This window comes from Acanthopagrus latus, chromosome 15, assembly GCF_904848185.1.
Source record: "Acanthopagrus latus isolate v.2019 chromosome 15, fAcaLat1.1, whole genome shotgun sequence".
Taxonomy (NCBI): domain Eukaryota; kingdom Metazoa; phylum Chordata; class Actinopteri; order Spariformes; family Sparidae; genus Acanthopagrus; species Acanthopagrus latus.
In genome coordinates, this window is record NC_051053.1 from 16,335,245 (window position 1) to 16,345,768 (window position 10,524).

General features: G+C 41.4%; 1 protein-coding gene across 6 annotated transcripts in view; it reads right to left on the bottom strand.

Moving 5' to 3' along the window:
- The window catches only part of xpo1b (exportin 1 (CRM1 homolog, yeast) b), a 29,069-nt gene extending 19,703 nt beyond the window's left edge, over positions 1-9,366 (bottom strand). For 2 of the 6 annotated variants that reach the window (XM_037122955.1, XM_037122956.1), the window contains exons 1-4: positions 9,035-9,366; positions 6,638-6,769; positions 5,355-5,456; positions 1,134-1,206 (exon numbers count right to left, since the gene is read on the bottom strand). In XM_037122955.1, coding sequence (XP_036978850.1) covers positions 1,134-1,206; positions 5,355-5,456; positions 6,638-6,769; positions 9,035-9,232 — 505 coding nt within the window. In that variant the 5' untranslated portion in view covers positions 9,233-9,366. Of the gene's footprint in view, positions 1-165; positions 215-1,133; positions 1,207-5,354; positions 5,457-6,637; positions 6,770-7,240; positions 7,263-7,757; positions 7,893-8,354; positions 8,778-9,034 lie in introns of those variants that run through there. The other 4 variants (XM_037122961.1, XM_037122958.1, XM_037122960.1 and 1 more) reach the window with 4 other exon arrangements.
- Positions 9,367-10,524: the final 1,158 nt, after the last annotated feature.

Genomic DNA, 10,524 nt, shown 5'->3' on the forward strand with positions numbered 1-10,524 from the left:
GACAGACAAAATTGTCAACGTGAGCAGAGCATCTTCAAAAATGTGTTTTCAGCCCCCTCGCATTTGTTTCTAGACTATATACTCAATTCTGAGAATCGTGTGCTGCGGTGGAGTGAGCGGAGCTGAAAACAAGGAAATACTCTGACACAAGGGGAAAAGACATACTTGCCGGTCGCCCTGCACTGGGTTTGCCACTTGAACAAAATTCAGGCATCTACGGTCAGAAGCAGGGAAGTCTTAGGTCAATGAAAAAATTAATTTTTGAGCATAATTATAGAAGAATGGAGGGAGGCAGAATCAGCTGATTTGCACTTAGACCATTATCAATTGTGTCATTGCTTTTCGTTCTAACAAAAATAGTTCAAGACAATTTTCATCCCACTCAGTTTTCAGATTCTTCAAAAATTATTGGGTGGTAACAAAGGGCAATCAATTATTTTAACAAGACAACAAGACATGTCGGGATAAAGTGGAACTGGCAATGAGGCAATAGTGTGAAAATGTTAAACCTTACATTTTTGTCATCACAATATGAAATGAATTAATTAAATAGTAGCATGTGATATCTTATGTCCATGATAATTATTAATGAGAATCTCATGTGTAAGATTTGAAAATGTGTGATTTTGGCAACCTGTGGCAGTATCTTGAGAAAAAGACACTGGCAGGGATTAATCCATGCCAGTAAATGCCTCTCTTATCCCCTATGGTTACAATAAGATGAATGGGCTGAGACAATAAACAGTGTGATTGTCTTATTTTCCTTCACACAAAGAATATATACCATGTGAGCCATTTGAAACATATTGTCACACAAAAACAAATCATATACAGCTTTAAAGCAATGTAAACAACTGCTGTAATAACTTTGACTGAAGCTCCCCTACTTCTTGACAAATCCTGAAAAATCGGTGCTGGGGTGTTTTGTTTGTTTCTTCTAGAAAACAGCTGCTACAGTTCAGAATCCAACCTGGCTTGCAGCGACCAGTGCAAGCCAGTCAAGCAGAAAACAAACCAGCATGCTTAGAGGAGGAACAGTCCTCAACTTGGCAACGGCACGTCACAACATTTAAAAAGGCAGTAACACTGAGAGAAATAAATGTTGTGAATTATGCCGCAAAATCAAGTGTTACCTTCACACTGGTTCCTGGGAAGAATCTTCCATCTTGTTTTGATAACCGTTTCCAGAATCTGAAGAGCATAGTACTGTAACATGCAAGGAGGGAGAAGCATTAGGATGAAGCTATTATGATAACACTCAACAACAAGCATTGTGTAATTATAATACAGTATGAAGTGGACCAGCCTGCGATAACTTGCATTTCTAAATTAGACTGGACTGAACCACATCTTTCATGCAGATTTTGTATTATGCAAAAGTAGTTTTTTTTAAATCTCTCTATAAGCAGCAATAAGCTGGAACACTGCAGAAGTCCTGCTGTTTCTCCCAGCATCACACCAGACAGCAATCCATTAACCAGCTTTGGTTCTGATTGCTCTAAGGGTGAGTCTAGTAGTCTAGAAGACACAACAAGGTCTACGTTAAATGTTCTTTTGCCGGTGCTACAAACAGTGTGTAGGGTTGGGCATCGAGAACGTCTTTCTTTAAATTGGAGATGGTTGCTGAGAAAAATCTAAAGTGAATTTTTGTCTCTTGCAAACAAATTTTGAACTTTGCTTCCCTCTACCTTACCAGTTCCGTATGTGTCAACACACGCACACGCCAAGAATAAATTGTATTTGCATCGTCATTGCAATATGAACATGCGCAATAAACATGTCACAAGACTGCCTGAAACGCAATGAATTAAAAAATAAAAATAAAAAAAATAATCATTTTATTAACACACACCATGCACACACAGCATGAGAACATTTGACCTATCAGATGGAGCCCTAGATACATGGGCCATGCATTCACACCATTTGACTAATCAGATGAAGCCCCCACCAGCCATCAGCTGCCCTCAAATTAATTGGTGTCAATTTGGTGGCGTGTTTGAGGTTAGCTAGCATGATGGCTGAGGAAGGAGAGAAGAGCATCGCAGATTATCCTCATGTCGTGCAGGCCGGGCTTATAGTAAGACAGACTGGAGTTTGAGCTAAAGAGTGTTGCTAGCTTTAAAAAAAAAAAAAGACAGAGATACAATGAAATGTAATCACAGCTCTAAATAAGTTCATGCAAGGCAAACTGTGTGAGTATCATGACGAAGCATAAACTTCTGTGTCGGTTGACTTTAGCCCTTCATAAGAAAAATGCATTCCCCTCATTGATTGATTGATTCACAGTAACATTAAACCTGCCTCAACTTCTGCTGCAACATCATCCAGTTAAGGGGCTGCAGTCAGTCACATATGTGCAAAGGCATATTCTTTGTAGATTAGTTTGTAATATCAATTGCTTGTTTCTAAAGAACATTGCTGCAAAGATTTAATAACTGCAGATGTGCCACTTTTCCTCCCTCATATTATAGATCCATGTGCAGTCTGATAGGCCTTCAAACTCACAAATCCATTACTCAAACTAGACCAAAAGGGTTGTATGTTTTGGTCTCACCATTACCTGAAGCAACTTCATTCATTTATCTATTTTTTTATTTAAAATGCAGGGCTGTTTCTTGTCTTAAGACCAAATAAGAATGCAGAAAATTCAGTGCCCTCAGTTGTACTTATAATGCAACAATCAACTAACATGACCCTATCTACTGATCCTTTTCGTTTATCAAGTGTTTTTTTTTAATGGCAGTCTAAAATCCGTTGCTTTTGGGTAGTTGGCTTCTTTTATTACTGAAACAAGATGCCAAGAACTGAAGGAGCACTTAATAAGTACCAGAATGGATTAGCAGAATCCAAACCAATAAAAAGCTCATCGATACCCAACCCTAAACCATGTGAGTAAATTTTCCCAACAATAGCATATAGATTGTGGCTCAAGTCTAAAGCGAGCCAAAATAAGATCCCATTAACTGGTGTGTCATAAGGAACAGCAAGACCAACCACAGGTTATTTCTTGAATTAATTTCTGATTGCTTAATAGTGAAGCATGAAGAAAAAACAAAACAAAAAAACATTTTTTTCATTGGTTTCTGATCTAGTGTTACTTCAACTGACTGTTTCAGCTGTAGGGATCATCAATTCAGTAGCACAATGATTCCCAAAAAAATGAATGACATTTAGTATAGGATGTTATTAAAGCAGGATTAACAATGAGCTACAGACAATGGGTTCTGGAAGATTAAAGGTGAAATCTCTTTACAGGCACACTGACTGTGCACCACTGCCAGGTGTCACTTGGAGTGCTGCACACATTTCTGGCATGTCTCGTTTCACCTTTAACTGCCACACTTCGCACAAATCACCACAGGAGGTAAGAAGAGAGAAATTATGAGCAGTTAACCTGCCAGATGAATCCGTTTAGCTGGCAAAAGCACATTATTAAAGGGTCTGGGCTGAAGAACTGAGGGGAACAGAGGGAAGAAGAGGAGGAGATGCACTGTAAAAGGAGAGAAAGGTGGGGCGGGAACAGAGCCATGATCCCTACAGGTGAAATTAAGCCATCAACAGATAGTCTTTCTACAATGGATCCTACTGACTGGAGCCTGCACCCTCCCTCTGTCCAATGAAACAGATGCAATAGAAACGCATGAACAGAATTCAGTCAAAGGGAATTTAAAAAGGGTAGACCTTGTGGAGGCCTGCCGTCAAAGCCTAGCTGTGTCATGAGGCACAGGATGACACACCCCTTTTCTTCCTATTACAAGCCATAAACATAATGGAACATTGTGATTAATATCAAATAGTCACAGCTTGAATTCATTACATTTTTTTCAAATATAACAGTAGTTACTAAGAAAAAGCCAAATGCTCAAAGTGCTCCAAAATTATGCACTTTTTAAAATAATGAAACAAGATAAATGTAGAATTCAAGAGGTGTTTACCTTTTGTTCCCTCTTTTCCTCTAATGACCCTATTTTTTTTTTGTTTGTCAAATTACAAATTTAAAACTAGAAAAAAGTACTGTTGATACATCAACTTAGACATTAGTAATGAATGTCAGTGTTAAAAGCAATCTTACAGGCAAGCAAAAAAAAAAAAGGCAGATTTCATATTGTGTACTTTGAGGAAGTTTTGGGTGCATTGCGCACTGCACTACTACTCAGTGCATTGACTCATTTTCCATTATAAATGTAAGGTTTATGGGATAGGCTTGATTATTTTAAGTTTCATAGTCAATTTTGTGTTGTCAGGATTGTGAATCCTTGAATGGATCTGAAGACTGAATCACTGGTTTCACTATTCACAGGCCGTTTACTTTATCGGCTGCACAGGAGGGGCACAACCCCGACTGAGGACATGATAAAACAGATGATGGATGTATAGATGTCAATGATTTACAGATAATCATTCTATTCCTGCTATTAATTTGATAAATAGAGATGATATTTTCTGATAACCAATATAACTCAAATAACTGATCAGAAAGCATGCTGTGGGCCCTGCCCCAGTTTAATCTATGACATGAAACGGTAGGGTGATATGTTGCTGACCTTGATGATGCACTGCAAGAGTTCACTTAGTCAAAATGCTATTGCCTGCAGCTCAAGTTACTGTGATTTCTTTATATTCATTTTACTTTAACTCACTGTATCTTGCAACACTGATGCACCAAATCCGAGTTACAGTTACAGTAACAGTTATGCCCATGTTTCTGACTATTAAGGGGATTGAGGCAGCTCACTCTACTTTTCTACTTGACGCAGATCCAAAAATGGGTTGGACTTGTCCTGCATTTTAGTCCTGTTTAATTCATTTGCAGTGAAGCCTGCAGGTTGTACAAAACTATGTTTAAACTGACAAAACAGGAGCAACAATTTTTTAACTCATGATACAACTATCTGATTCACTAGATTGTTCCCTAACAAAAATGTTAATGTCTTCTTGATGACTGATCAAAATGTACATTTGTAGAGGGATCAGTGAAACACAGACCAGCGTTGCTGCTGACACTATATTTATCTGGTATGTTCTGATCCAACAGAATTCATTTTATCAGAAGCCGGAGGTCCTGCATAGCTCTAGAGTTAGGGCATAGTACAAATACCACCGGGACTGTGTATTCAACTTCGGTTGGGTCCACTTGCACCGACAATATGCACTCACAATACATAAAGCTGCTTTCAATGAAAAGATCCATTAAATAGCACATTTTATATAATTCAAAGCATGTTGTCAGTAACCCATTGTGGCCCGCTATTGTTTTTTATACTGCAAATTGTTAATGTGATAGAGTACACTTCCTCAAAGCACAAGTCAGTGTTTTTCCTTCAATGCTTTTTGGACTAGAGTTGGCTTACTTTGGTGTTCATGTTCTGGGAGAACTCGAGGATGGTGTCCACTCTCGTCCATGCATCTGGGTGCTCTTTTAAGTGTGTTAACACTTCTTGTGCCATTCTTTGCTGTAATACAAATATGAATGACACTTTAGACTGAACACTGAGGTACCATAAAGACACTTGCAAATGCATTTCAAAACAGAGCAACAGTAGGCTTGTCTGTGCTGTAACGATCAGGTTGTTACTCCTAGAGGCTGGTCACATTTGGTATCAAGATCCATCCTGAGTGATCCGATCACAAGTGGACAGCTTCACGCCTGTCAGTTCACCCCTGGACATTAGCGTGCATCTCACCACAAGTCTTGAGTAACTTGTTGTGACCAGATCTCACTTTCCCGCTCTATATGCAAATGAACACATACAATGATGGTTTCTTACCCAAGGAAAGAAATATCATGTATAGCGTTTGTCGAATTAGGAAGAAAGCCAAAATAGTGTGCTGTTGACAACATTTATAGCGTTCCTCCTAACTCAGCAACTCACAAAATTGAGTGATCTTTTTTTTACTGGGGTCCGAAGACTTTCCAAGGGCATCAGAGAAGTTGCCTAAATTGGCTACAGTTTAATGCATTTTTAAAATTTGACCTGTTTACTGTCTATAAAATGTTGTGATCTTTCATACATTTTATGTGAATAGTTAAGATTCACACAAAATTCTGCATTTATCGCCAAAATTATAAGAAGCAGAGCATTGTCTCAGAGCTTGTTAAGTTTCTCCTCACTTAGCAACTCTTAGGGGGGTTATTTCAATTACAAGTACAACGGTTAGTTAAACAGTGTTCTTATAAACATCTGCTGCCAACACTGGCAGGCTAAGGGGGCCCCAACCTGTAGCTTACATTACAGTGAATCATATGAAAATGAAACAGTGCGTAATCCATTCTGCCAGTCCTTGTGGCTTCTTGTTGTTACAGAGGACATCAGTTGAGTAGGTGGTCCTTCAGTGTGGCCCAGGATACTTGTGAGTATACACTGCTTAAAGAATGCAGTCACATGTGGACTAGGCCACCTCCGAATGTGGTCTGACGGGCATTCACACCTGTACTTAGAGCTATCCACTTGTGATCAGATCACTCGGGGCATTTACTGATATAAGGACTAAATAGCCTACCTGACAGATCTAGATAAAGAGGTCTTGTGGCATGAAATAACACAACTTGTTAATCAGAAAGTATAAACATGGTAGACATAACAACATACTTTCAGATGGCCTATAAAGCATGTGTACATGCTTCACAGCATACCTGTGGTCCCACTCCATGATATAGACAGTTCACCACATTATCCAGCAGGTTGATATCCAGTTTCTGGTTGAAGTCCAGCAGCTGCTGTGCTGCATGGTCTGCTAACATTGTCATAATTGCTGGCATAGAGCTCTGCAACAAGGACAGCAGTGGGAGGGGTTGTGAGTGCACAAAACACATTCAACAGGCAAAGTCATGTGAACCGTGTGTTTAGAAACAATTCCCAACAGCTGACCACTAAACAAAAATCCCCCTAGATCCACCACTGAGCTGTCATTTTAAGAAGTAAAGCACATGGTGTCACAAGCCTGTCACTGTTCAAAAAGGTATACAAAGGGAAGTAAAGCGTTATGAGTTCAGCTGAATAATTTGGACACAGTGCTGTGGCCTATCCCAGGAGTCCAGACTTGCAAAGACAAATTAACTCAATTATCACAACCAGTGGCTGGTAACACTAGACTGTGACAGTAAAAATGTGCAAAACATCATGTTTCCTTAATTTGTTGGGCGCAGGAGTGCTTTTACCGGACTGGCACCACACTAGCTTGCATTGAAATGGGTTAATATTGATTAGAAAACAGCTGAGCACACCATTCATATCACCTAAGTCAATGACATTCCCCGTTGGCTTAAACAAACAATAGATTCAACTTAGAAATAAGCGGGTTGGGGAGCTCAGTCCGTCCATATTGCCTGCTCTGATCTACTAATCAAGCACTTCTTTCTGCGACCATATTAAGAAGGTTATCCGACCCACGTGCCGGATATACTGGGCGACGTCACGTTGTTTACATCTGCAAGTGACGAAGCTCACTCCTCCAAACACCGACCGCGACACAAGTAGTGAGCAGCCGTCGTTTAAGAAAAAAAACATGAATAATGAATGCAGCTGACAACTATGTTGACAGCTGACCCGCGTTATGTGTAATGCGGCTAACGTAAACAGCATGCGCGCGGAGCTAGCGCACCTCGTAAACATGCTAAGATTCGGTAGCCGTTACGCTATATTCCTAGCTAGCTGTTAGCAGTGTGTCGCACAAACAGTTCACATGTGGTTCTTCAGCGCCGACTACAACCACTCCCACCGAGGATACCAGCCCATACATGCATTTTTACTCACTGTCATTTAGCAACGCTGTTTAGGGAACTTGACGCTTTGTGCTGCGGTTACGCTCGGGATAGACTGGCAGTGGTCTGCCCCAACAGACTGGCATTCACAACCGCTTTACATTACGCAGAGATAAAGTTAACAGTAGCCGCTGCTAAGCACCTAGCAACATCAACTTGACATCCGCTCTCATCACGCACACGGGTGATGCTGCTGTGGTGGGAGAGGCACGGATTTAATCACACCGCGTTTGGCTACTTATTCATCTGCAGTGTCGCACGTAGCCCTACTAGATGCAGCTTCGGTTAGTTATACATTTAGTTCGGTTAAGTTAAAGCACTTTCTCTTGACAGCCACCGTTAGCTAATCCTTGCAAAGTGGCCAAAGCTAGCTAGCGGACAGTCGAAGGCTATTTCGTGATCCCCACTGATGCTATTACATTCTGAATTAGCGTGGCTTCCCAGGAGCACTGTGGCAAGGCTATGCAAACTACGAGATAGCGCAACTTAATACCCACATAGAAAAAATGCATTTTATTCCTGTCACAGGTAAAGCCAAGAAACATTCATCACAGCATGGCAGGTTTTGCACTTCACTCCAGTTACCTACCTAAAGTCCAAGGCTCTGACTGAAAAGAGTGGCGTTTGCCAAGGAAGCTACAAGATCTAGTGAGTACTTCAGTATCACTGTTGATTGGAAAGGATTTCCTATTTCTGCAGCGTTGACTATCTCCAGCTCCAGCAGTGAGTGAGTGATGTCTGGCTGGTAAGAACCACTGATGTGGATTCCAAAACTACTATCACGGCAAACCCAGCAATATGTCACTCCGATACATTTTACGAAACAAAGTAAACCTTGATTCACTAATTAATTCGTTACTCTAATAATTTTCCAGCGGGGCGGTGTAGAGGTTGTGTGCCTGCGCCTCCTCTCCTCTCTAAAGCAACTAACTCGCAACCGGTTGAAACCGGTTCAGACTGGGAGATTCCATCTCGGTTTAGTTTTCAGCCGATGGCGCCGCGTAAAGTTTGGACTGGGCTCACGCCCACAGCGCGCCGCGATTGGCCGCGGGTTCGCCGGAGACTTCCTCGTTGATGCCCCATTGGACGAGCGGCCTGTCTGTTTATTTCAATTCGCTCAAGCGCCCACGCGACTACTCCGCCCGGAGAGAAAAAGAGGGCAGACTCCCATGCAGAGTGGACTTGTACATGACTCCGCTTATCAGAATAGCGAATAAGTAAGCGACCGCTGTTTATTGCTATTCCTTTGCGGGTCAAGTTATACATTACCTCCATTAATGTAAATGCAGCGTGGCACTCACGCACGTGCGCACAGTGCGAGGTATAAAAGTGATGATTCTGCGTCCACTTTAGACTCTCTGTGGAGCTTCGCCTACTTTTACTGTGATACACCGCGAAAAACAAGACGGCCGTGTTACGCAGGTTACACTTTTTGAGCTGAGCGATGTGATGAACCGCAAGTACCATTCATTTGCCTGTTGCTTGTAAGCTGGTAATTTTCCACCAGCCACGAGTGGGAGTGGTTACATGATCATGAACGCACGGGGTTAGAAAAACGACCTGGAGGAGAATCTGTTTCCCGAATGGGCGACAGTAACAAAGTAAGCGTCCGGACTTTCGTAGATGTGGTGTCAAGTGACGGAGGAGGCAACAAAATGTGGGGAAATTGTGTGTTTATTGTGCTAATTGGGAGCCGTGTACAGTGTGCACCGCTGTCAATTGAGGATGCAAACATGACAGCGTTTTTTTCTCTCCCTCTCTCTCTCGCTCTCTCTCCTTTGTGGTCACGTGGTCCAGCGCGCTACTTGATGGAAAAATACTGGATTTGGTGTGTAGTGGAGACAGTACACAACCCAGTAAAGTCATTCAGGAAGGATTTTTCGAAGGGCGTTTGAGTCTTTACCCAGCAACACTGTCTGCCACTCATTTTCTTTATGCCTCGATCGGCGACCCCGCAGAAACATGTACCGAATCATTTATGATATATTTAAGTGGTGTGCTGATCAAATGCTGTTTGTGCCGAGTCTCCTCAGCTCTGTTTTCTGTTGTGTTGCACCTGAAAGCCAATGACATGCATATCAGTGTAATTGCAGCTAAACCTTGTTCTTAGTTGTTGCACATTTTAGTCATTAAAACTAGTGCATTATAATGAATCAGCTCAAAGCACATGCTCTAATGCACGCAATGCATTACAAGTTGATTTCTGATCTTAATGTATGAATCAGGGGCAGAGTAATCATACCTTTTCTATGGAATTAAAGTTACTGTATCAATGCGCTGTTGGTGTGTCCTTGGATCAGCCCCGCACATAAGACAGTCGACCTGTATCCAAGACTTTGTTATTAACAAACAAGATTTCAAAGCCTGTTATCTGTGTGTTGATTCATGAATGCCATTTGCTTTGCCCCCTGTGCTGCCACATTCCTAGAGTCCCCACCTCTTGCAAGAAGATACACACTTCCAAGACACAAACAAGTCAGTCAACTTTTCAGGAAAAGCGTTTTGAGTGTTTTGAAGTTCAGCCTAAGACATACAGCATGTGGGATGAGGCGTTAAAGGTGCACTATGTAGTTTTGAGGAACAATGAGAAGGATCTACATTGACTGGTATTATGTCTTTCTCTTCATTGTCATCACTGATTAAACAAACTAACCTTAACAGACAACACAATTTCATACTGTTTTACTTTGTTTATATTTGGCAGACCCTGCCACCTTTGGAGCTTCGAACAGTGTTCTGTGGACCTTATTTTCCTCTGA